Source organism: Chelonoidis abingdonii, chromosome 7 (assembly GCF_003597395.2).
Source record: "Chelonoidis abingdonii isolate Lonesome George chromosome 7, CheloAbing_2.0, whole genome shotgun sequence".
In the NCBI taxonomy this organism is placed as follows: Eukaryota; Metazoa; Chordata; order Testudines; family Testudinidae; genus Chelonoidis; species Chelonoidis abingdonii.
In genome coordinates this window covers 3535955-3563671 of record NC_133775.1, presented here as the reverse complement: position 1 = coordinate 3563671, position 27717 = coordinate 3535955, and the positions used below count along the sequence as shown (strand labels likewise).

The following is a 27717-nucleotide window of genomic DNA, read 5'->3' as shown; positions in this document are numbered from 1 at the left end:
TGTTAATATTGAATTTAGTGCTACTCCTCTCGTCGGGGTGGAGTACAGAAATCGATTTAAAGAGCCCTTTATATCGATGTAAAGGGCGTTGTAGTGTGGACGGGTACAGCGTTAAATCGATTTAACGGCCATTAAATCGATTTAAACGCGTAGTGTAGACCAGGCCTAAGAGTTACTACCGTCTGATGGCTGTTGGATGGCTTATGTGAAATAAATTGTGGGTTGTATGTCATTGGCCAGTTCCTAATGGACAGCGGACATCCCCAAACCACAGTCACCGCAACTGACAGTCTTGGTGGTGAAGTACAGGTCCTGACAGACAGCTTTTGCCCCCTGTCCCTGCTCCATGGGCCTCTGAAGCAGGCTGGTGATGCTGTGAGGGGGAAGCCTGCAGTGCTGTTGTCCTTGCTGTGTACCTGTTTTGGTGGCTATATACAGGGCTCCCTCTAATTGTGTTCTGTCTGGCACATTTCCAGAGTTAAATTGTCTTTCCAAACTTAAAAAAAACAAAATCCCAAAACCAAAAAAAAAGTCAAAGTTGCATGGCTTTAAAATGATATGGCTACTTATTTTGCTGCCTGTTTACTGTGGATTAGTAACAAACGTTAGAAGCTTGCATGAGGCAATTGATTTTAACCCATAGAGCTGTGAATAATGGTGATGACTTCTGGCGCTTTTACAGTGCCTCGCAAGCGCTGAGTCCTCACGCAATCTCATGTGGGGAAGATGAATGGGAGCTGGTAAACTCCCTGCATGTGCAAGGTCCTAGAGCAGTGATACCCAACCTTTTTGTCTGACGGGCGCCAGATGAAGGACCGTGGCAGCGGTCGAGCTTTCGCTGAAATTTGGTGGTGATGCCTCTGGATGACATCACTTGTCAGCAGCAAGCGTCGTCGTCCAGAGGCATCACTGCTGAATTTCGGCGGCATTTTGGCAGATGCTCGACCGCCGGCCAGGATGCATTTAGATACCCCCGCGGGCACCGCGTTGGGGACCTGTGTCCTAGAGGGAGTCGCTAGATTGCTGTACCACTTGTTCTGAGGGCCTAAAGTTCCAGGCATCCAGTCCTGTGCCCAGTCCACTAGACTGTACCTCTCTGAAGCTTGTTTGCTCTTGGAAGTCCTTTATTGATTTTAATTGTCGCTATTTTTTGCCCATGTTAATATGTATGTTTTCCCATCTAGACACTTGTATACATTTCTATGTGAGTTCCACAAACAAGATGGTATTTGAATTGCAGAAGTATTGGACTCTTTACAAAAGTGTATAATTAAAATAGCGTTGCTAAAGTGATCCTGAAAAATAATGATTTTATTCCAGAGCAGTGCAGGCTTTATGTGTGTTCCCATTGTAATTTTCATTTAATGGCATAAACAGCAGAAGTTAAAATAGTTTTCCTCTTTATTAGTCAAGCCTTTTGCAATCAGCTCATGTTTTCCTCATTTAAAATAAATCACCACTTTTGCATAAATATTTTATTGCAATGTGTGTTTTAGGAAGAATTAATATGAGTGAAATGGGAATATTTTAAAAATAAGTCTTAAGTAAAAATTAATCTGAATAAATCTCATTTGGAACTCCTCTATAAAAATATTTATATTTAGCTTTCATAGAGGTATCCAGACCAAGTGTTCTAAGGAATTGAGATTAAAGGACTGTATGGCTTGGGGGTTGATAATGGAATACAGAATGTTTCACTTCTAGGTTGCTAGTTCAAATTCATATTTGTAGTGATCAGAAGTTGTTGAATTTGCATATTCAGACGCTTGTATGAAATGAGTTTGGTGACCTCATTCCCAGCAGATGCTCTGCTGTTATGAAGGTGTAAAAATCTATACAATCTTAGTTAAGAATCTACACAGTTTAGTTCAGCGGCTATTAGCCAGGATGGGCAGAGACGGTGTCCCTAGCCTCTGTTTGCGAGAAGTTGGAAATGGGCGACAGGGGATCATGGATCACTTGATGATTACCTGTTCTGCTCATTCCCTGTGGGTCACCTGGTATTGGCCACTTTCAGAAGCAGGGCTTTGGAGTTGTGCTCTGGCTTCAGTCCAGTTCCAGGCAAAAACCTGCAGCTCCACTGCTCCGGAGCTGCTCCATGCTCCACCTCCGGGCTCTGCTCCACAGCCCTGGTCGGAAGACAAGAGACTGGGCTAGATGGACCTTTGGTCTGACCCAGTGTGGCTGTTCTTGTGTTCTTACACAAATGTATCAATATCTCAGACGCTACTGCCAGTAATTGGCAACGTCCTTGGCCATCTCAGTGGAGCGGCCAAGGGTTGAATGAGCCTTGGAGACCTAACTACTCTCTCACCCTAGATATGGGCCCTTCAGGTCAGGTTTGAGGCCATATCCGGGATGAGAGAGTTGTCCATGCTGTTCCTATTACCAAGAAAAATAGAGAACTTCGTTCTGTGAGACTGGCCGTCTGGAACTTCCACTGGATAGTGTCCATGGACTCCTGCAATGCCACCTCAGAGCAGTGGTCCTTGTCCAGGTTTCTCTGCTCGGTGTCCCCATTCAGTTCTTTCATTTTTTATTTTTTGACCTTCACACTGTCCCTGATTGTTCATTTTTTGTTCCCTGTAAATGATTGATTCTTGGGTTCTGTGGCCAATTGCTTCCCTGGGGGGTGAAGGCTTTTGTTGCTTTGCTGGGCTCTGTCCACCAATCCCAGTTATCATGTAGAGTAGCATTTTTATAAGCATTAAATTGACACACAAATAAACAGAAGAATTGAGATCTAAGAGTTTAAACTGAGGAAAATAAAAACAATGTAATGGGAAAGTACATGTTAACCTTATATTTAGATAGTCCCAGTTTGTTGAAAAGTGAATGGGGGAGTAGGTAACAACAAAACGAACACACGTCCTCCTAATGATCCTCCAGAAAGGATTCTCCTTTCTGAATTTGCAATTTGGTGCTGTTACCAGCTATAGTTAAATGGTGATGATAGGGAAAGACATGATCTCAACAGTATGAGATTGAGGATGCCGTTTACTTATTGCCCTTTTTCCATGGTCTTCTACCTTGTTGAAGGCCCTGTTGAGGGTAACTGAAATTGCTGCCCAAGAATTCAGCTGTGTGTCTGCTCGAGACCTAGATATTTCTGCATTTGTTTTTACTCAGCCAAACACTGGAGAAATGACACATCACCAAGTGCTAGATTAGTCAGAAGAAATTCATGCATTCTTCTGTCATTTAGGCCTCAATAATAGACAAGAAATCTGAGGACTCTGGAAACCCGCATGATGTTGGAGAAAACAATGAAGATCTCAAAGCCTTATTTAATAATGAACAGGTTATTAAATAACGAACATTGCAGACTGTGAGTCCCTGAAAAATTGGACAGCTGACCTGGAGAACAAACTGGTTTAGGAATATTCAAAGAGAGGATGGTGTGGATACAGCAGAACAATGGGTTGGATTACATAGGTAGTTGAGCACCCATAATTTTGATTTATCTCTGTGGCAGCTCTTTATTCCTGTAAGGCCAGTCATGTCACCATGAACAGTTCTGGGGGAAGATATAGCTCTCAGTTCAAAGGAAGAAGTCCTGAAAGCCCCATACAGTTGAGTACGTTTCAAGGTCTCAGTGATTCATTTGGCCTAGAATATAATGTGGAACTGACGAGGCCATGGTGTTTCTGTTGGTCAAAGCAAAGCTGAAATTGTTCTTTGAACAGTGACTTCTTTGAGGGTTTGATCTGGGAGATAAACGTATTCCTTCTCCCCTGCACCACCCAAAAGCAGCATATTTTGTTTTAGAATCAAACTGATAATGATTGAAGAAATGTAGAGGCCTCTGTTACATATGTGTCTTTTAATCTTGCATGCTGCTGCTGTTTTATATTCATAGATTTGAGGATCAGAAGGGACCATTACAATCATCTGGTTTGACCTGCTTGGTAGAGACTAGACAATTTCACCTAGTGATTCTTGCATTTAGCCCAACACCTTGTGATTGTGCTAGACAATCTTTCAGAGAACCATCTCATCTTGCCTTAAGGACTCCAAGTGATGGAGAATCTACCACATCCTTGGTAACTTGTTCCATTAGTTGTTTATCCTCACTCTTAAATGTTTGTCTTATTTCCAGTTTGAACTTTGCTGGCTTCAGTTTCTACCCACTAGATCTTGACCTTTCTATAGAATCATAGACTATTAGGGTTGGAAGGGACCTCAGGAGGTCATCTAGTCCAACCCCCTGCTCAAAGCAGGACCAGTCCCCAACTAAATCATCCCAGCCAGGGCTTTGTCAAGCCTGACCTTGAAAACCTCTAAGGAAGGAGATTCCACCACCTCCCTAGGTAACCCATTCCAGTGCTTCACCACCCTCCTAGTGAAAAAGTTTTTCCTAATATCCAACCTAAACCTCCCCCACTGCAACTTGAGACCGCTCATTGCTCCTTGTTCTGTCATCTGGTAACTAGAGAACCAGTTCTAGATCCATCCTCTTTTTGGAACCCTCTTTCAGGTACTTGAAAACAGCTATCAAATCCCCCTCATTCTTCTCTTCTGCAGACTAAATAATCCCAGTTCCATCATCCTCTCCTTATAAGTCATGTGCTCCAGCCCCCTAATCAATTTTGTTGCCCTCTGCCAGACTCTTTCCAATTTTTCCACATCCTTCTTGTAGTGTGGGCCCAAAACTGGACACAGTACTCCAGATGAGGCCTCACCAATGCCAAATAGAGGGGAATGATCACATCCCTCGATCTGCTGGCAGTGCTCCTACTTATACAACCCAAAATGCCGTTAGCCTTCTTGGCAAAAAGGGCACAATGGCTCATATCCAGCTTCTCGTCCACCGTAACCCCTAGGTCTTTTTCTGCAGAACTGCTGCCTAGCCACTTGGTCCCTAGTCTGGAGCAGTGCATGCAGGGCCGGTGCAACCATTTAGATGCCCTTGGATACTGAGCTGGATGGACCTTTTGGTATGGCCATTCTTATATTTGTACGAGGACCCAATGAGACAGGATTGGCCAGGATGACAGGCTATGCTCTCAGCCCAGTGGTGAGGCATGAATCAACATCTAAGTAGTGAAAGATGCTCAGGAGCGTGAGGATAGGTTGTGAAGGGCCTTGAAAATGAAGACGAGTCACTTATGTGTGATGCATAGAGAAGGATTAGCCAGCGAAGGGATGCCAAGAAAGGATTGATTTGGTCATGGGACAATGATCTTCGCAGCACCATTCTGAATGGATATAAGTGGGGTAAGGTTGCATTTGTCAAGAGCAGAGAAACAAATGTATTGTAAGGCATGTTTTCCAGACTCCAAATCTTGTGGCTGTTTCTCACATTTTAATAATGTCACTACACGGAAGTTCTATTTTGAGAGCATTCCTAATACCTGCATGAACTCGATATGCTCATCCTTAAACTCCTGGTTTTTTTAAGTTACTTTTTCCATCCCAGATGTCAATTTTGGTAATAAACTCTGGACTGAAATGGCTCATTCCTATTCTCAGCCTATGTGAACGTTTAAAAAATTGGAATTTTGCATGGCTGTTCTTCAGACGTTGAGATAAGATAGAACAGTGTTTGCCTTGTGAGATCCCTCCTGAAGTGGTGGGCAGGATGACCTGTACTAAAGGATATGAGTTGGGTCTCCTCCCAAGCCCTTGGTGGCTTTCCTTCAGCTCACTGGCAGAGGATAGGCAGTGAAACTGACAGGTTATGTAGGTGAAAGTGTTTACATTGCCTCAAGATAGCTTCACCCCACCTGGGACTTCAGGGACCTGCCCTGGTGCCTGATACTTTCCCTATTTCTTCCTCTTTTTCCAGAAGAATCTTTAGTTTTGTTTTGGGTTGTTTTTGTTTTTTCAACGGGAATCAGACTCTTCTTAAGTCTTCATCTCCTGCCTGCTGAGGAAAAACAGTTTTCTGATTCGGGGTACAGTACATCTACTGAGCAATTAAACACTCAAGGCTGGCTCGGATCAGCTGACTCGGGTTCTCAGGGCTCAGGCTATGGGACTGTAAAATGTAATGCAGATGTTCAGGTTCAGGCTAGAGCCCAAGCTCTGGGACCTCATGAGAGAGAGCTTAGCTTGTAGGACAGAATTTATCCTCCTGAACTGCTTGAGACTATACTCATGAGAGTGGCTAACACTCTAGACTACCAGTAAACTCTAGCGCTTGAGGCTAAGTGCACAGCAGGTGAACAGTTTTTATTTTATTTTTATTTTATTACTAGATAGGAAATCTTGGCTTGGTGCAAAATACTGCCATTGAGTAGCAGTGGGAATTCCCCATCAAAGGTGAACGTTTCAGTAAGTAACAAAATCCTGTAGATTCTGAAAAATCAAAGCAGAAGGTGACATACAGATTCCCTGCTGCACTTACAGCAGCAGCCAAAGAGCCCCAAATACCCTAAAAAGGTCATGGATGTGGTAATTGCAGGGGCTCTTTAGAGACTATGGGGACAGCAGGTTCTACTACCTCCTTGGATGCAATTAGATTCTTAATGTAAGCCATGGAGGCAGTTGCTTAATCCAAGCAGTTGCCCACAGCAGAACTGTTCTCTTTCCTCCATTTTTAGAGTTACAGGGACACTTGATACATAATCTGATGATAATGCAACATAAGGTTGAGACATTGTCTTCCCAAAAGTAAGGAACATCAGAGTCCTGATTCCAACAGTAACTGTAACGTGGCCCCATTTGGGTTATACTATATTAAGGTATGAATGCTATATAAAGTAATGCAAAATATTTCATTTGTGCAAATAAATTGAGTTGTGCTTGCTGTAGAAACCAAACCTTTCAACTTCCTGCCTTTTGTTCCTGTAACATCTCAACTGTAATATTGCATTACCATAATTTTTTTTTTGTATTTAACACGTTTTTCTTCAGTTCCCTTAGAAACTGTTTATTCCCTCTAGTGGTTATGTGTTAATTTAAATTATATATTAATCTACTGAAATTTGTTCTTTTTCTCTCAATGCTGATCTTGTCTGAATTAGAGATTTTCCTTGTATCATATGTTTTCTGATTTTTTGGATTGGTGTTTAGGTGGCTGTTTTTAGTCTGCAAAGGTCCAGTCCTTTTTCTGTAACTTTACTTGATAGAAAAACTGTAATGGATGCTATTAAAAACTCAACATTCATTGCCAGTTGTCTGTGGTTACCTTGATATCTTTCTATTATTAGAGCAGGAGAGATACTTCAATCACTGCTGAGTGGGACATTGAGTTTTTAATGGTGTCAATTGTATACGGGGTGTGAGCAAATCCAAGGTTTTTGATTTAGGCTGGGATACAATACTATATAGTCGTTGTATTCCTCCTTTGATCTATATTGTGAATTAATTCCAGTTCAAAATGTGTTTTCTATTTTTAAGTCAATCTCGTGTTGAAATTTTAAGATCTTTTAGGGACTTATTTTCGTCATTGTGTAGGCATCCCATGGTGGGCAGTTCTTGGCAATATGTCTTTTATAGGTTTTTTTATGGTGCCTATCATCATCGTATCAAAACTTCCATGAATATCTTGATGTTTTGGATTGCATTCTGTCCTCCTGTTGATGCCTGGTGTGGTATGGTGTGATGAATAAATACATCTTAAATACTTAAGTAATATTACCGGCAAGAATTATGCAGCTTGTAGAAGCAATGTTGCTGAATGAATAATTGGGTTTCTGACTAGGCTGCTGTTGCACCGACCAAGTATTCGCCTTTTAAAAGCATGCATCAAGGTGGGATTCCAGTGAAAACTTAAGACTGGGGCAGCTTTCTTATATTTATCTGCCACCTATGACACTGTAAGCAGGAACGAACGCCCTTCTCTTGAAAGCGATCAAAATGATCGCATGCAATGCAAAAATAAAATTCTTCCCAAGAGTTCGGAAAATTGTTTTTCATTTTCCTTGGTGGCCAGGTCAGCAGGCCATACATGCTCAACAATGGCCTACCACAGGGAGCAGTCCTAGCACCAATCCTGGTAAGTACTTACACCAGTGACCTTCCCTGAACATCATCACGGAAATTTATCTATGCTGATGACGTTATGACTGCACGGGATTTACTTATCATGAGAATCCTTTGGGAGTTCCATTGTATTCAAGGGAACAAGGATTTTCAATACATGAAGACCCACATAATATAATATACCAAGAGCCTGACTCAAATTCAGAAAACCTTTTTGGCTTGCAGCGCAAGAGCTTGACAACTCTGGGTTTCGTCCAAAGATCAATGGCAAGCGAAGTGGAAGGATTCACGTCCTGAACAAATTGCTGATCAAGGACGCAACTGAAGAAACCAGTGGCTTTTCTTCCCCGTAAAAAATGGTCCACTTTGAACTGCATCTACACATCACATGACAGGTCCACCTACCTCCTCCATAAATTGCGGCTGAGACAGTCCTATTTGCAACTGTGGAAAGGGACTTAACTATGTAACACCTCGTCAACAGTATCCCAAACGATCATATCCTGATGGTATCTCTGCCATCCGCTCCACATCACCTCAAGCAATCAATTGGATTGCCACCCCAGACTTGGACATTTAACATTGCTGTCATTAAGCCACACAGAAGGAGGATACTTACACGGCCCCTGTAGTACCTGGATACGTCACAGTCATAATGCGTTGTGGGGGAGTACAGTTAAGAAACAAAGAATTTGTCTACACGGCACCTTAATGCGCCCCTGCAGGAGTGTAAATTCTAATGTGCATCAGCATCTCACTCGCTAACTAGTCCACGTGGACCCTGCTGGCATACACTGGAAAGTTCCTTAGTGTACGTTAATGTAGTCGTGTTTTGAAACAGGACTAGATTAATGTACACCAGGGAGCTTTTAATATACAACAGCAGCATCCACACAAGCCAGTTTAATGCACGCCAGCATGTATGCACTGAATTTACCACCCCCCCCCCCCCCCCACCCGTGTAGACAAGCCCTGAATAACTTACCCAAAGTTACACAGGAGATTTTTGGTGGAGCCAGGGTCCCCTGAGTCCCTGGCTACCACTATAACCACTGGATCATCATCCCTGTCTGGGCTATCCTCACCTCATCTTTTATCCACTCAGTCTGAATAATGAATAATAAGTTGCTTTTTTTTTTTCTTCTTCTTCTTTCCCTTGTGGCAACTGAGCTTGCAGGGTGTGTGCTTATTAAGTATGACGTATGCTGGGGTTTTTTTTTTTTCTAACCAGTTCATGTTGTTGCTTATCGTGTTTGTATAATAGTTTGGGGTTGATGTAATCAGTGTTGCATTTAATTGTGTAAAGATTTTGATGTTTGTTCAGTGTTGGCGTAATTCATTAATTCGAGTGCTAAGGGGATGTGAATGCACATGTGTGCCTACAGTATGTCTCATTTATATCGATGCTTTGTCAGGACGGTGCACTGTACTTAGAGCATGTATATGGAGTACATATTTGAACAAATACAAGCTGAACCATTTGTTTTCTTTCTACTGCACCAGCCTTAAGAAAGTAAAGAAAAACACGCACTTCTACTAGGGTGCTAGTAGAGTTTATTTTTTCATTCAGCCATTAGTTTATTCTTTCATGGGCTCAACGCTGGAAAAAAGTGCATCCATTAGACAGTGAGGGCTTTATTTATGGGGGGAGTGGTGTTTCAAAGGGGAGGCTGTCGAGTCCCCAAAGAGCCTTTCACGGTGTATTCTCAGCATGCTTCTGAGGCCAGCGCTCTGCTCATCAGGAGGAGAGGCAGAAATGTGGGCTTTACAGAGCAGCTGTGTGTTTCACTGGTCCCTGTGCTCGCTGACGTTTATTTACATATTGGGAGAGTAAATGGGTAGAACAGATGGCAACCAGACATTTGGTGGTTCTATTCCGCTGCGCTCCTCAGGGGTCTTGCATTCAGTCTTTGCAAAAGCTCGTCCTAAAGTGAGAGAGGGGGAAAAACCCAGCGGCCTGTTCACAATTACGAAAGGCTTGTTGGCAGTTTACTCCAATGACAGATTAAAGCACTTAGTAAAATGTTAAATAATTATGAGATTTGTTTTACAAGTCAAGATAGTTGTTCCTTACGATATATCTGGTCTGTCTCTTTATTCACCATTGGAGTGAGTGCATTTAGATTTAAACAGTGATCCTTTCCCTCTACGAAATTAGGTAGAAGAAGAAGAAAAGTTGGTCTGTTTTTAAACGCCCTTGACAAATTTTTGCCCTTCTTTGAAAGTATTGCAACTAAATTCATGCTCTTGCAGAAAACCAAATAGCTAGAAGTTTTACAGCTTAAAAAGACTGAATGTTACATACTCTGAAAGACATTCATTGCATATCTCACTCTTTACAGTCATAAAGCTGTAGGCTGAAATATTCTTTGCCAGATTTTTCTCCCATTATTTGTGCATATTGGTTTGCTGATATAGAGTTGCTCTTGAGTGATGGGAAGCTGCCATTGGATTGTTTGGTTTGTTTTTCAGATGAGAGAATCATAGCACTTCTCCTAGGCAAAACCTCCATATAAAATATGGATTTTGATAAGCAACATTAGATGGAGAGAGGTAGGTCACAATTTGGACCTGTCAGACTTCCAACCTGGATGTTATCCCTTCAAACTAAGTGGCCATAATCTTCATCTTAATAAATTATTAGTGCAGATATACTACACTAAAAATGATAGGCGTGGCCCTGCAAGGTATCAGACATCTTCCATGTGCAGCATGCTAACGCTGTAGCTGTGTCGCAGTCTGTCACATAATGAATTCCCCAAACACCTAAAAATCTCCAAACGCTTTTGGGGAAAGACCCTGCAGGCCCTTCAGTATATCAAACCTCAAAGTTATTCCTAGTTATGACTTTCACATCTCCTAATATTGGGTGAAGGGCTATCTTGCAATCCCTTCCAAACTAAAAAGTGCACACTCATGTTTTCTCTTTAACTGTGAACATCACATCAATTCAAAGTAGAAATAATGAATGAAGTAATTCAACTCCTATCACAGCGACGTATCCTATGGGAGGAGCTTCATAAAAAACATCAGTGTCTCTGTGCCATAGAGCTTGCATAGTAAACAATGGACTGATGAAAAAATGAAAATAACAAACACCAGGGGGAAAGAAGGACTGTGTCCCTAAAACACGGTGTTGTGATTACACCATTTAGGAGCAGAATGATTGACTAAAATTAAAAGTTAAAGTCCAAACTCACTAATTGTGCTGTTGACAAAGCTCTAGAAATGGGGTGTTAGGAGCAATTGAAATGAGGTGAGGATAGCTGTCTGACTAGTTGTTTTTGGAAAAGTAGTTTTTGCCACTCATAGGAAATTGAAAGCTGATCCTAAACAAGAGAGCGTCTGGTCTGACATGCATATTTGTAATTGGCAGTAGTGGGGAATTGGTCGTGTTTCACCTCAGAAGTGGCTGTACTTTAGTGGTGAATGAAGTAGTTCCCTTGTATAGTTTGCAAAGCACTTTGGGATCCTTTATGATCAAAGTTAAATGTAATAGGAGTTTGCTTATTAAAATCTGCTGCAGGACGATGTTGGCTTTTAGAGGGCATACTTCCAAAGTGAGCAAACTGAGGTGTGATTTCTGAGTAAATCAGGTGCCAGATTTGTCCAGCGTTTGATTTTCCAATAAGAGTGACTTCATTTAAATATATTTTTAAATTGTTTAGGCAAGATGGGAAGTCAACTGCTAAGATTACTCCAGAAAGGTCATTATTATTAATTAACGTAAAATAGCCATGGCAAGTGTTGCAGAACTTAATGGCAGCGCTGAAGGCTGTGAACTCATCTGTGTGTCCATGATCCTGCTCCTTGGGTTGCAAGGAGAGGATGACAAACTGGATGGTTGCATGAGCTTTATGTCCCATTTTTGGATGTGCTCTGACAATGGTAACAAATTCAGTAACCTTACCGCTAGATATCCTCTTCATGCCAGTGAAAACATACACCCGCAACTCTGGCTGGTGGCTTACTGTGGCTCTCACATGGGAAAGCCATGAAACATTACAGACTGTTTGTTGCTAAGGTATCCCAAGTTGACAACTATGTGATATGGTCTGTCTTTGAAATGTTTATTTTTTCTTCTGTGTTTTGGCAGACTGATGTCTTGGTACTGAGCTGTGATCTGATCACAGATGTTGCTTTACATGAGGTTGTGGATTTGTTTCGAGCCCATGATGCCACACTCTCCATGTTGATGAAAAAAGCTCATGAACCCGCAGAAATGGTACCAGGACAGAAAGGGAAAAAAAAGCCAGGTAAGTAGATTAACAGTGTTCTTCCAGACTCCGTGCACCTGAGCAAACTAAAAATCCAGCACAGTGGGGTCCCGGCTCCTCGGCACTAAAGTCAAACAAAAGAATAACAATAATGTAATACCAATGTAGAATGGAAGGGGCAAGCCAACAAGTGGCCTTAATGTGTGCCCCAGGACGGAGGGACTTTAATAGAAGACAGCTGGAACTATTTTGTTCGGCTACTGCTTTAGACCAAAGGATTTAAGGACAGGGAATAGGACTGAAATGAAAGCATGGATCATCCCTCCTCTGAAGGCCTCTGAAAGAAACACTGCTTTGTAAAGCACGGGTGGATGAGTGACCACAAAACGCCACCTTAGAAGGGCATTATTACAGTTTCTCAGGCAAGCACTCGGAAGTTAAGAAATGGTGCACATTGAGCAATGAGGGTAGAACAAAATCTGAAATAGCTTATTAAGTGAGCACCATCCAGCCGGACACTGAGAGGGGCAAGGGTCCCGTGGAAAAAATAGTATGTGATCATGTAATGAAAGGCTGTCTCCTAAGACATATGCACAGGGGGACATGTTGGTTTTACCCCATTGATCAAAAAAGACTGGGCAAAGAGAATCATAGTCTATCAGGGTTGGAAGGGACCTCAGGAGGTATCTAGTTCCACCCCGTGCAGAGAGCCAGAGAAGGGGAGCCTAAAAGTGTGGTGAGAAGCCTGAGGAGACGGGGACTGACTAGATGAGGAGAATGGCACTGGGACATGGAGCGACGGATGGGACAGAGACAGGACTTAGGTGGGGCAGGGACAGGTTTGTAGGGGACGAGGCAGAAAGAGTCAAGCTTGAGAGAAATGGGCAGAAGAGTCTGTGCCCACTAGAGGACACTCCCCTCCAGAGCCTGGAAAAGAACCCAAGTTCCCCGAGTCTCACCATTCCTCTGCTAACAGCAAATCTCTGTGAAAACCCCTGGCAAAGCGTGTGTCTAATCGCCCTCCAGTGCTGGTCCACTTAGAGGATGACAACCTACTGTTGCTATCAGTTTTACTCCATTAACTCGTGGTGGAGATCTGTTCCAGGGCCGTCCCTAGGCATTTTGCTGCCCTAGGCAGGGGGGCATCCCCAGGCCTCCGTGGGGCAGGGTGGGGTGGGGAGCTGGCCCCAGGCCTCCATGGGAAGGGCAGGTATGGGGGTTAAGTGGGAAACTGCCACCCAGCACTCACTAGCAGAGCAGGCTGTGGCCAGGTCACTCCACTTCCTGCTGCCTGGTGATTGCAGGGTAGGCCCGACCCCGCACTTGCGGGGCAGCAGGTAGTGGAGTGACCGGCCCCAGCCTGCTCTGCTCTACTCCCCTGGCTCCCAGCCTTAGGACTTGGAGGGCAGGAGGGAACTGCCCCCCCAGCTCTCACTGGCGACGTGGCTGGAAGCCGGCGATGCAGAGCAGGCTGGGGTTGGGTTACTCCACTTACCGCTGTAATGAGTGCAGGGCAAGCCCAACCTCTGCAGCAGTCCTCAGGGGAAGAGGTGGGGCGGGGGCGGAGCAGGGGTGGGAAGAGGTGGGGCGGAGCAGGGGCGGGGGCAGCTTTCCTGGGTGGCTCAGCCGGCTAGGGGATCGGGCTGAACGCTTGGGCAGCACGCAGCTGTGTAGAGTACCAGGCAATTTGGTGCCCCAGATTTCCTAGTGCCCTGTGCAGCTGCATATTTTGCATATGGGTAAGGACAGCCCTGGTCTGTTCAGTAAATCTAAAGGTTGGAACCCTGCTGATGAGCCATGTGGATGTCGGCACGATGCCACATGATGGAATCTGTTTTACAATTTGCTCTTTTTTTTAAAAACCCTGGAAAATTATAACAAACACTGTTACTAGTATGCTGTTTAGGTTGCGAAGTCAAGCACTCAGAGCTTAGGGAATGCCACAGTTAAGGTTGCCTGTGGACCCTGAGTCCTGGGGAGCTCTGTTAAACTAACAATAAATGTTGTCATCAGTTCATAAATTTGTAGGAGTCAGAGATAGGAGAGATCTACCAGATCACCCTGGGCTGATAGTTATTCCCTGTGGGCCATTTTCTGTCATTTCAGTGCTTTCTAGCTGTTTAATATCTCTGCTGGAGAGAAAAGTTTAGAAATAAACTGTGTAGCTGTAATCAGGGTGAATTTGCCACTGTAGTCAGTGTGGCGGGTTGGATCACAGGAACCCCCTGGGAGCTGCCAACTCCCAATGGGGTCTAAACCCAAATAAATCTGTTTTACCCAGATAAAGCTTATGCAGAGTGTAAACTCGTAAATTGTTTGCCTTCTATAACACTGATAGAGATGCACAGTTGTTTGCTCCCCCAGGTATTAACACATACTCTGAGTTAATTAATAAGTAAAAAGTGATTTATTAAATATAGAACGTAGGATGTAAGTGGTTCCAAGTAGTAACAGACAGAACAAAGTAAGTCACCACGCAAAATAAAATAAAATAAAATGCGCAAATCTATGTGTAATCAAACTGAATACAGAAAAGATCCTCACCAGTTCCAGAATGCTCCCTTTTACAGACTAATCTCCTTTTAGCCTGGGTCCAGCAATTACTCTCACCTCCTCCTGTAATTACTGTCCTTTGTTCCAGTTTCTTTCAAGTATGGGGTGGGGGTGAGGGGGAGAGGCTCCCACTTTAGCCAGCTGAAGACCAAATGGAGGGGTCTCCCAGGGGTTTAAATAGACTCTCTCTTGTGGATGGAGACCCCCTCCTCACTCCTATGCAAGATGGATTCTGGAATCACCTGGGCAAATCACATGTCCATGCATGACTCTCAGTCTTTACAGGCAGAAGCCATTGTCCACATGGTATCTTGTATGTCTCCAGGAAGACTTCTTATGTGGATTGGAGCATTCCAAAATACATTGTTCCCCAAGTGCTTCCTGCTCGGGTACTTAACCTTGCAAATTCCTTCCTAAAGAATCTGACCAAATGCCTCACAAAGCTTTCTTAGAAATCAAGTAGGTGTACAGCCAATATTCTTAACCTCAAGTACAAAATGATATATGTGTACAAATAGAATGAAGAGATATAGTAGACCATAACCTGTACAGAGATATGTTACATGGCACAGGCAGCACAATACTTATTCCAGTTATGTTATATTCCCATAAAGCATTATGGGGTACAGTGTCACGGTCAGCTTTAAACAGAGGTGTTAGTTATAGAGGCTAAAACACTGACCTCCTTTAATAATTCTTGTGCACCTTGATGCCTGTTTAAAATGTAGGCTGTAGCTCAATTACAAGTTATGAGGTCACTGCAGCAAGTGCTGGGTGAAGTTCTTTGGCTTCTTATGTAGGAGGTCAGGCTAGTGATCACAACGGTCTCTTCTGCCCATAACACCTGTGGAACATAGTCACAAGAAGCAATGCAAACATAGTAGGACCCTGGGGAGTGATGGTAACCCAGATAGGCAGAGAATGTACGAAGAATGAACCCCAATATTAGGGTGCTAAGCCAGTATATTCTTATCTCTGGGCATTGAGGCAAAGACCGAGGCATACATGTCAAATGTGCCCGCCATGATTTTTTTGAGACTGTCTGTCAGTATGAGAAGTTCAAACATCCAGGCTAGACCCAAAATATGTGCCTTAAACCTGTCCTGGCATCTACTGTCAATTCTGTCTCTTCCCATCCTTGGCTCTGTGTCCCAGACCCATTGTCCTCCCCCAGACAGTCCCAGGCAAAGGATTGTTTATCTTTGTATGTATAAAGAAAGTCTGAAAGGATTGTGAGGGTGTGGTTCTTTCCTGCTCATTTTTCTTACCTTAAAGATCTTAGGAATGTCACTGAGGATCATTGGTATGGTTGTGGAACGACCTCATGATGGATGTGTCATCTGAGTTCTCTCACCTAAATCAAAAAGGGGCAGGAGTTCTGAATTTTTAAAGACATTTTCCCCATATGTCAGTTAGGCATTGGAGTTAAATAGGTTTGTTTAAAAACAAAGATTTAGAAATTTGACTAACAATTCCTCCCCTGAATTGCTCAGCCTCACTCTCTGGTGATGTCATCATTTCTCCACTCTTCAAAGTCCCCAAGGTAGACAGAGCCTGGATTTCTAACTAAGGCTGTGTCTACACTGCCACTTTCAGCGCTAAAACTTTTGTCATTCAGAGGTGTGAAAAAACCATCCCCCTAAGCGACAAAAGTTTTAGCGCTGAAGAGTGCCATTATAGACAGTGCTTTATCGTTGGGAGCTGCCCTGCCGATGATAAAGCTACCACCGCTCACTGGGTTTTTTGTTTTTTTCATCATCGCCGTGAGAGCTCTCCCCCGGCGATAAAGCATGACTACACTGCCCATGTCACAGCGCTGCCGTGGCCGAGCTGTAATGTGGGTAATGTAGACATACCCCAGGTAGAACTATTTTTTATTGGGACAGAAAAAGACGGTTACTCACCTTTGTAGCTGTTGTTCTTCGAGATGTGTTGCTCATATCCATTCCAGTTAGGTGTGCGCGCTCGTCAGAAGATTTTTACCCTAGCAACTCCGGCAGGCCGGCAGGTCGCCCCCTAGAGTGGCGCCACCATGGCGCCTGATATATACCCCTGCCGGACCGTCCGCTCCTCAGTTCCTTCTTGCCGGCTACTCCGACAGTGGGGAAGGAGGGCGGGTGTGGAATGGATATGAGCAACACATCTCGAAGAACAACAGTACAAGGGAGTAACTGGTTTTCTCTTCGAGTGGTTGCTCATTATCCATTCCAGTAGGTTGATTCCCCAAGCCTTCCTAGGCGGGGCGCTCGGAGTGAGAGTCTCATGTGAGCACAGCAAGAGCGACGGCTGTCGTCATCTCTTGGACTGCTGGACCAGGCATAGTGGGAAGCGAAGGTAATGGATGGAGGACCAGGTCGCTGCCCTGAAACAGATTTCCTGGATGGGCACCGGTGGGCAAGGAAAGCCACCAATGAAGCTTTGAAGCCCTGGTAGAGGGGAGTCACGTGCCTGAGGGCCGCCTGGGCAATCAAACCAGACCCGATGCAGGACGTCACCCACGCAGGAGATCTCGAATGAGACGGGGACACCCTGTACACGGTTCTGCGTACGCCAAAAGAGTTGGGGTTTTTGCAGGAAACGGCTTGGTTCGCCTCTATATAAAGGCGAGCGCCCTACGGGTCATGTCCATATGAGGTGTAGCTGTTTGCTCCCTGCGAGATGAATGGGGATTCCGGGAAGAAGACAGATAGAAGATCTTCCTGGTTGACGGATAAGGCTGAGACCATCTTGGTGAGAAAGGCAGGGTGCAGTCCCAGCTTTACTTGTTCCCTGTGGAAAACGTAATAGCGCGGATCCCCCGTGAGGGCCCGGAGCTCACACCCCATCTTGCGGAGTGGTGATGGCCACCAGGAAAGTGGTCTTCCAGGAAGAGATAGAGAATGGAGCAAGTTGCCAGTGCGTTCGAATGGACGGTGAGCGGACATGAGTTTGGCCAGAACCAGGTTCTAGTCCAGGTGGCTGGGCCGGCCGTGAGGCCGGCGGAATCTGGGAAGGTGCTCATAAACAGATAAGAAAAGTCTAATAGCACAACGGTACCTTATATCTCTTTGACTGTAAAGCGGAGCTTAACAAGTATAGTAACCTACTGTCCCTACCAGAGGACCAATCAGGCGACAGAATGCTTTCAAATCTGATCCGGAGGAGTTTCTATCACTGCTGTGCTGCTGTTAGTTTTTGGTGGTTGTACACTCTGGGGCTCAGAGGGAACCAGATGAGCAACCAGGTTTCTCTCAATCTCCTTGATACAGGTTCTTATAGATTCCAAATAGTGAGTACTAAATAGATTAGCGAGCGTATGGCTTATGTTTGTTTTTTTTTTAATTCTGCAAATGTGCATTTCGGCTGAAGGAGTTTCAAATTTGTGTTTTTCTGGAAAGGATTTTAATTTCTACTTGTAATACTTAGTTTCTGGGAGGGTATTCCCAGTGCCTATAGCTAAAAACACCATTTACCCATTTCATTTTTAAAATTTACAAAGATAATTTTACTGGAGGAGGAGTTGCTTGTGTATCAAGTGTCCAACGTGCATAAGCACCCAGCGTATCCGATGTTAGCGGTGAGGGAACCACGCAGGAGAAAAAACGAAGACGGTGAAAAGGTGGAGGGACGGCATCTCGTGAGAGAAACTGTACAGCGCCCTCCGGGCGCACCTTCAAAACGCATAGGTTCAGCCGGTAGAAGGCTTGGAGGAGCTCTGCGTTTTGTCCTCCTTGGTTATAATTTGCCGATTGTCTATGTCGGCATGGTCTATTTTTTTTTTTTTTTTTTTTTTTTTTTTTTTTTCGCCATCTGGCGAAGTCTTGCTCTGCCTGGGTTGGTTAAGACCGGTGTTGTTGCTGATGGCCAGAAGGGTCTTGCATTGCCGGTGACGGAGCCGTTATGTATCCCCAGTGAACGCATAATGACCCTATTGTCTTTTAGGCTTTGCAGCCTAGGGTCAGTTTTGTCCGAGAACAGGCCCTGGCCCTCAAACAGGAGATCCTGGATGGTATACTGGAGCTCCGGAGGAAGGCCAGAGACCTGGAGCCAGGAAATGCGGCGCATGGTAACGCCAGAGGCTAGAGTTCTGGCGGCCGAATCTGCGGTGTCCAAAGATGCCTGCAAGGAAGTTCTCGCGACCTTCTTGCCCTCCTCAAGGATCACAGAGAATTCCTGATGCGCATCCTGCGGAAGCAGCTCCTTGAATTTGTCTGCCGCCGCCCAGGTGTTGTACATGTAGCGGCTAAGGAGAGCCTGTTGATTGGATACCCAAAGCTGGAGGGTGCCCGCAGAATAGACCTTTCGGCTGAGCAGGTCCATGCGCCTCCCTTCCTTAGACTTTGGGGCCGGGGCCTGCTGACCATGGTGTTCCCTCTTGTTTACGGATTGGACGACGAGGGAACACGGGGGTGGATGGACATATAGATATTCGTAGCCCTTCGAGGGCACCATGTACTTGCGTTCCACTCTGCGTGCAGCGGGGAGAACGGATGCCGGAGACTGCCAGATGGTCGTGGCATTGGCTTGAATGGTCCGGATGAAAGGAAGGGCGACTCGAGTGGGTGCGTCGGCAGACAGTATGCTCACTACCGGATCCTCAGTTTCTGAGATCTCCTCCTCAGCCTGTAAGTTCATTGTTCTGCGCCACGTGCCTGAGGAGGTCCTGATGCGCCCTGAGATCAAGCAGAGGGGGGCTGGTGGATGTTGTTCCAGCCACTGCTTCATCCGGGGAGGATGATGAGGAGAGACCCGGCAGGAGTGGATCTGCAGGAGGCTCTGCCTGGAGCACTGCGTCCGACTCAGGAGGGAGTTCAGGGTCCTGAGGCTGAGACAACCTCTCCTCTGTAGGGGAAGGGGGAGGATGGGACGATGTGGCCTCCGGAGCGCTGTGTTCGGAGACAGTTGAACGCAGGGGAATCTGTTGAGGGCCCTGGGCTTGGTGGTACGCCCAGGGAGTCCAGAATCCGCACTGCTGTGGTCCACGTTCCTGAGGTAGGGGTTCGTGGAATAGAGCAGCAGGCCTGTCGGTGTCCAGGGCGTACGTGCTGTCTGCTTGCGAGGAGACCGACGGCTGGTGGGACGGCCAGGGAGGAGCCGAACAGGACGGATATGGGTCCCTCACTCCAGATGGTGGAGACCTCCTCGGTGCCGGAGATCGGTGCCGGGAGTTATAATGGCGCCGCGATCGAGACCGGGACCTGCCACCAGCTCGATGCTGGGAGGTCGACCTGGATCTGGAACGCCGACGGAGCGGCTTCTCGAATCTCGGTGCCGGTAGCGATGGCTCGAGCCGGAGTGGTGCCGGGAGTATCGGGACCGGCGTGAGAAAGACCTGCGCTGCGAGTACGACCAGTACCGCCGCGGTGAGCGGTGCTGGGACTGCGAGCAGCGCCTTGATCGAGCTCTCCCACGGGACCGGGAACGGTGTCGGGACCGCAATGGGGATCGGTGCCGGCTTGGCGAATCCAGAGACGGCGCTCGCATGGCCACTGGCTTGCCCTTAGATTGTAGAACCCGCACCGGAGGCACCGGGGGTTGAGGCAGCGCAGACTTGGTTAATGCTATAAGGTCCCTAGCCGAGGAGAACGTCTCAGGCGTTGATGGGACCATTAGCTCGACCCTGGATCTTATTGGGGAGCTGTGAGGGGCCGGACTCGACGGACCTCCTGGGCCTGGAGTCAACGGAATCCCTGGTATCGGTGCCACTGCAGGAATCGGTGCCGGGCGCTCCGTTCGAGTCTGCTTGGCCGGAGTGGAGGACGCCGAAGGTCTTTTTGTCGGGACCCGGTGCCAGGGAAGGTCGGTGCCGAGGCGTTTTCCTGGGCCCGGCGCAGTCCGGTGCCAAAGTGGAGTCGGCACTCGGTGCCGAGGACGGAGGGTTAAGCGCCGCTTCCATGAGGAGAGTCTTTAAGCGCTGGTCTCTCTCCTTTTTGGTCCTTTGCTTAAAGGCCTTGCAAATGCGGCACTTTTTGGAAATATGCGATTCCCCGAGGCACTTTAGGCAGGAGTCGTGGGGATCGCTCGTGGGCATCGGCCTTTTGCAGGCCGAGCACGGTTTGAACCCCGGCGAACCGGGCATGAGCCCGGCGCCGGGTGCGGGGGAGGGCTAGAGCCCAACCGCTAACTATATACAACAAGTAAATAACAACTATAAAACTAATATTCTATACTCTATAACTATAACTAAATATAACTAGTAGAACAATGAACAAGGAGAAGCTAGGGATGTGGAGGACAGCTATGCCGCGCTCCACAGTTCCAACGACTGACACGGTAAGAAGGAACTGAGGAGCGGACAGGCCGGCAGGGGTCTATATCAGGCGCCATGGCGGCGCCACTCTAGGGCGTGACCTGCCGGCCCGCTGGAGTTGCTAGGGTAAAAATCTTCCGACGAGCGTGCGCGCGCGGTGCGCACACCTAACTGGAATGGATATGAGCAAGCACTCGAAGAAGAATCTTTCAAGCCATCTTTACCCGACATCAAAATACAGACCAGGGTACAAGTCCATTTTTTTCCCCTTTGTGTGTCATCTTTTAAGTTACCATTCCTGGACATTCTCCCTTTTTCCCTTCCATTCCCTCAGGGACTAATTAAACTAGTTATCTGCCTGCACCCAGCCTGTTAATGTCAGTGCATTTCAGAACTGTCCTTTTACACTACAGGGTTTGATGATACATTTTGCCTGGTCTCAGCACAGAAATAACCATCTCTCTTGCTTGTGCATGGAAGAGCACATTTTTATCTAGGTTTCTTCTAGGGGTAAAACAGTTCACTAACATATTTATGCCTTTTTTTCCCTATCCACACAGGGAAGAGAAAAACCTGTTTGGCCACAACCGTATTGCACAGTCCTGTTTTAATCATGGTTGTGTTTTTTATTGTAGACAGGCTCTTTGCTGTACAGATATAAAGATACAGTAGACTCGACGGTGGCTTAGGACCTGAGTTTAATTTAAGAAGCAGGATACCCTTACTGAGAAACCTGTCGCTATTCTGTATGTAGGCGCAGGCAAGGATTTCAAAGGGTTAGGTGCAGCAGGCATTTGTTTATCTCTGCTTAGAATTAGGACCATGGCTTGTAGCTTGATTTACTGCCTAGAATGAATAGAGCCACTGCTCTCAAGAATTTTGTGAGTTGGTTAGCTTGATCCTAATTGTGCTTTAATTTTTCACATTGTTATGTGTTCAGGGCCTATTTTTGTGCTCCTTAGCTATATAATTAATTCGAGGGGAAGCTTCTAAAGGGAGCTAGCTTGACCATTGGGATCAAAGGCTGCCAGTGGGGAAGCTTTCAACAGCTACATAGTTTTGACCTTATTTTGTGGTGGCTGTTACTATGGCAGCTATTAAGATGCAAATAGAAAGCAAGCAAAGGAGGAAAAGTGGAGTTAAAATGCAGTTTGGCTGGAAAAAAGAAGACTGTAAGGAAATTATTTCTCCCAAGGCATTCATTTCTCACACAAGGTTGGTGTGAGTTTTAGGAATTGGGGAGGGTAAGCATATGCCAGCATTTGACCAAATATACTATCTCTGGGAAGAAAAAGAAAAGTTTGCGTCAGAATTGTGCCATTGAGATATTCCTGTGCTTTCAGCTTCAGGGTAAGGGAACAGCTTGTGGATACCACCAAAGTTGTATTGCATTCCGTATTCATTGCAAAGTGAAATCACCTTTCAATTGCTTTCCCCCAGCTCTCCTGAGCTCTTTACTCTAGAGATGGTTTGACCCGTATCCAGAGATATTTGTGAGAATGGAGTTCTGCCCTCACTGTGTGCAATGCTCGGGGCAGACTATTCGAAAAGAAATTACTCTAGACCATTAGGCCAAACTCACTCCTAGTGTATTGCCATTGATTTCAGTAGCATTACTCTAGAGCAAGATTGACATAATAGACACCCTTTGGGTGGGTGCCCTTTTTAAACCAATACGTGTCCTGGGGCATCCAAGTATTAGGAGTCTGGAGCTGTGTGTGCGTGTAGCCTAGATGTTTGTTACTAACAAGACGTTTATGAAAACAGGATAGTAGTTGCAAAGTCTTGTCTGAAATCTGTAATCCTCTCCTCACCAGCTAATTGCGACATGAGAAAAGGAGTGATTTATGGTGAAGGAGGAGGAACTGGCTCGGATGAGCTATTAATTATCATGGATTCTTTTTAGTGCAAATTGAAGTAGTAGTAAAGAAAGGGAAGAGAAGTAGCATGAGCTCAATCAAGATGGAGTATTGCATGCTGGGACCTGCTGTCTCTACAGTTGGCATCTTCATATAAAGATATGGGTGGTTTCAGGGGCCATGTTTTAGAACGTCATGAGCCGCATTTTGGCTACCCTGGTTGAAAGGATGAAATAAATGTATGTCGTAGAACATTAATACAGGTTCTTTGGCTTGATGGGTTAATCTCTGCTTATGTTTGTGTTTTGAAGTCCAGGGCAATTTGACCAATCCTTCTTGTTTCCAGATTCCATTAAGATAAGACTGTAAAATGGTTGTTTGATTTTCTACTTCAGTGGAGCAGCGTGACTTCATTGGAGTGGATGACACAGGAAAGCGGTTGCTCTTCATGGCTAATGAAGCTGACTTGGATGAAGAACTTGTCATTAAGAGATCCCTCCTTCAGAAGTAAGCCCTCTGCGGTCCTTTTAATGGAAATTTAGCTTGGAGTGGAGAAAAATATTGGGGATAGGATTGATGGAGAAAGATGAAACTGGGTTAAGGAGAGGATGGGGGAAGGAACTTTTCCTGATGCATGATAGGTAGCTCCCACAAATGACAATGAAAGCACAGGGTTATTTTTCAGTGAGAAGTATTTTGCACCTACAACTGGCCGGTGTCCTTGTTCGGCAAGAACAGAAGGATTATCATGAAAAAGAGCAGAGAAGGAGAAAAGGATAAGTGAAAGAGCCATGTGGTTTTTAAGAAAAGCCAAGGTGGCTAAATTCAGATGTTGTTCAAATTCAATACTTTATATTTGTGATAGAGCCAGAGGTGAAAGTAAGCTGGTACGCTCTGGTACAGAGGACCCCTGAGAAAACGAGACTGACTGAGGGAGGGAAAGAGAAGCCTGCTCCCTGCGTAAGAATAGTTTAAACTCAGCTGTTCCCTGATGGTTCAGCCCCCAGGGCTAGGTTTCTGGCCTCCTTGTTAATTTCGCTCACAGTAGCTGGGGGAAGGAGGTCGAGGGGAGGGTGCGTTTGACCATGGCAGGGGCAGTCCCTGTCTGCCCCCGCGGATGAGGGGATCTCCCCTACTAATATACACAACAAGTACAAGCATTTGGCTGCACAGCTTAAATCCTGAGCTAATAAAAGCAGGTAGAAGGGGAAAACTCACTGTCACATTGGTTTCTCATCTCCCTGCCTCCCTCTCCTCCAGCCAGGCTGCAGACAAGGCTCTGAATTCCTCACCATTCCCCCCAGCAGGGGTTTTCCTCTAGGCTCTAGCTTGCAGTAGACTGACTGAGATGCCTGCTATTGCTGCCTGCAAAAGAACAGTTTAAACTCAGCTGTTCCCTGTGCAGTTCAGTGCCTAGAGTTAGGAGCCGTTTCTGGCATCCTTGTTAATTTCACTCCCAGTTGTTGTTGGGTGTGTGACACCATGGCAGGGGCAGTTCTTTTCTGCCCCCAGGATGAGGGGTTCTCCTAAACACAATCAAAATCAGGAACCATTTCCAAGTTCAAATCTATCCCATTCCCTCCCCAGCAGAGGATCGTGGTTGTGATGTCCAAACTGCTTGCAGATCCTCTTTGAAATGTTACTGTTTTAAAAAAACACCACAAAAAACACAGAGAACATGGTGGAAAGATGTCATGATGATTAGGGTTTTTTTTGAGCAAAGCAATTTTGCTAAAGCAACTAAAGATTTACAGGGAAAGCAAATAGCCCCCATAGACAAAACCACAAAGGGATTGGAGGGGAAAACTGAATATTCAGTGAAATTATTGTGCCTCCTTTGAAAGAAATAGTAATTTTCATTCCAATCCACCCTCTTTCTGTATTGATTTAAACACCTGAAATGTCCTTAGGACAGCAGGTGCAATCTCAGGTCTCTCTTTGTTTTGTCCTGCCTGCAGAGTGCAGATGCTGAAATTGATAAAACTTTCTTTAAATATCTTGTATATTTCATGAAGGCTATTCCAGTTGTCCTTCATTCACCCCTGATTTTTCCCGTCCTCTCCTTCTCCTGCCCTGGGCTCCCTTCCTGGCTGGCTGGCTGTGGTTTTTGCCTTTGTTACTTACTCCTTGGCAGATCCAGCCCACTTGCTGGCTCTCTGCAGGCAGCAGCCCACAGGGGCTGGTTGCTGGGGTCACTGCTGGTCGGTGGCAGGCTGCAGCTGCATTGTTTGTGACACATTCAGACACATACACATACATACAGTATGTATGTGTCTGAATGTGTCACAAACAATGCAGCTGCAGCCTGCCGCCGACTGCCCCGACTCCAGCAACCGGCCTCTACTATTGTATTTTAGTAGTATTAGAAATCCCCTCATCCAGGGGGCAGAAAAGAACTGCCCCTGCCATGGTCACACACAGTTCTCCCCCTCCCCCCAACAACAGGGAGTTAAATTAACAAAGATGCCAGAAACCTCTCTTAACCCTGGGGGCTGAACCATCAGGGAGCAACTGAGATTAAACTGTTCTTATGCAGGAGGCAGTCTCCCTGCTGCAAGCTAGAGGGAAGCCTCTGCAGCAGCTGCTGAGTGCCATGCAGGGAAAAAGCACAGAGCCTGCCATCGGCAGCCTGGCTGGAGGAGGAGGAAGGAAGACAGAAAAAAATGTGACAGTGAGTTTTCACTTTTTCAGGCTTATTCCAATAGTAAAGTTTTATTACAGGCAGTACTGGTAGTAGTAACAGTAGCTTTATTTTCTCTATCTATGTAATGCAAAGGGAGGGATCCATGGAGTATGTAGGAGAGGTGGGTGGGTTGCTTGTGATTGGACCATATGGGTAAGAAATGTAAATTACTTTCACCCCTGCCCAAACCTCAGGGCTCCCAGCCGCCTCTGCAGCTGGTAGCTCTGGGGTTAATGTAAAGGGCCTGGCTCCTAGCTTCAGCCGAATCCCTGAGTCCTGTAAATCCTGATTTAAAAGGTCCAGGATTTAAAGGCCCCATCTCTTCTTATAGAGGCCACGCCTCTTCCGCTTGAGCCCCTCCCCCTCCGCAGGACTCTGGAGTACCAGTAAGTCCTTTAAGTTACTTTCACCCCTGGATAGAGCCGTTGATGTAAATGAAAAATTTGTCTCATTGATATCCAAAGCGGCCACAGAATTGTTACAACTGGTTCCCGATTGACGTGCTTGCTGTTAGAGTTGTGTTCTGTGACTGTGATTATTAGAGAACCAACACTAGTCATTCTCTGTGAAGCTAGTAAAGAATACTGCAACTATTGTTGTTGGAGGCTTTTCTAGGTGTGTTTTGTCATTGCATTTACAGGTGGCTATGGTATGACAGATTAGCAGTTGCTGCAACATATGTGATTTTAGTTGACTTACGATTGATTTTTATGGATTTATCTCACCAGTGGATTTTCACTCCTGTTACCTCACTTAATTTAGCTTCCAGCATGAGACTTACTCAGTGTTCATCCTGCAGACCTCAGGGATACCCACTCAACTCCATTGCCTTCAGTAGTTTGGAACTTAATTAATAGTAGTATTGATGATGTACAAGCTGGGATGGCCTCTGCAGTTCTCTCCCTCTTGCCTGTGTTAGTTATGCAGGCAGAAAAAATCAGTAAAAACTTACTTTTGTCGTTCAGGTCACCACATGGGATTCTGCAAGTGTGCAGGGAGAAGATTTGCTAAGAGAAGACCATTTGTACATCATATTTTGGAGAAAACCCTATTTTAAGCTTCACAGCACTCCGCTTAAGGTAGTTGAGAGTATATGTGGAGTTTGCTTCTTGGAATGCACAAGTGGCCAAGACCTTGGTTTCACGCCTCACCCTGTAGGTGACACTTGCAGCGGTGTGGCATTCTGGAGCACCACATTGAGGCCTGACTGATTCAGAGAAGGCAGCACCGCTTATTGAATCACCAGCACCGCTGTGTTGTCGTCTACACTACTCAGAGTGGTCATTAGTGTTTTGTGTATCCTTGTGCAATGGTTCTCAAACTGGGGTCCTTAGAGATTGAACGGAGAGTCCTCAAAATGGCAACAATCACACCAGCGATAGATTCTGCAGTGAGAAGCAGGCCCACTCCTCTGACTGACATCTGAGTACTCTTCTCTTTTTCTTAAAGCATTACTAACAGTACATGTTTATATGAAGTACACGTATACCTTTGTCCTTCAGTTTCTCAGTTGGGAGTCAGTGATTAACACTGCATTTGAAAAGGGGTCTGTTGACAAAAAAAGAGTTTGAGAACCGCTTCCTTCTTGGGGAAATTTTAAGTCAAATAGTGTAGCGTAGGAGAAGTCTTTTCCTTAAAATTTCCCAGTGGTGTGCTTCCATGGGGGTAGCCATTGAAGGAGCGCTCTCAGAGACAAAATGCTGGCAGCCAATGGCAGGTTAATCACTGTGTTGTCTAAACCTGCTCTGAAACTAACTTGCTCAAGACCTGAATTTTTCAGGTGAGAAACAAGCAAAACATTTAAATAACCTTTGAAGCCTCTTTTTTAAACATCATCGTAAAGCGGAATCTGGGGATTACAGTGGACGAGAAGCTGGATATGAGTCAGCAGTGTGCCTTTGTTGCTAAGAAAGCTAACGGCGTATTGGGCTGCATTAATAGGGGCATTGCCAGCAGATCGAGGGAAGTGATTATTCCCCTCTGTTCGACATTGATGAGGCCTCATCTGGAGTACTGTATCCAGTTTTGGGCCCCCCACTAGAAAAATTGGAGAGAGTCCAGCGGAAGGCAACAAAAATGATCAAGGGGCTGGAGCACATGACTTATGAGAAGAGGCTGAGGGAACTGGGCCTGTTTAGTCTGCAGAAGAGAAGAGTGGGGGGGATTTGATAGTAACCTTCAGCTACCTGAAGGGAGGTTCCAATGAGGATGGAGCTCGGCTGTTCTCAGTGGTGGCAGATGACAGAA

At 45.6% G+C, this 27717-nt stretch overlaps 1 protein-coding gene across 4 annotated transcripts in view; it reads left to right on the top strand.

Moving 5' to 3' along the window:
• The window catches only part of EIF2B3 (eukaryotic translation initiation factor 2B subunit gamma), a 157672-nt gene that overhangs the window by 21225 nt on the left and 108730 nt on the right, over window positions 1–27717 (top strand). For all 4 annotated transcript variants that reach the window (XR_012656218.1, XR_012656217.1, XM_075067570.1 and 1 more), the window contains 2 exons: window positions 12026–12185; window positions 23183–23294. Coding sequence is in view for 2 of the 4 variants with exons in the window: in XM_075067570.1 (XP_074923671.1) it covers window positions 12026–12185; window positions 23183–23294 (272 nt within the window). In the remaining 2 variants the exon portion in view is untranslated. The remainder of the gene's footprint in view (window positions 1–12025; window positions 12186–23182; window positions 23295–27717) is intronic.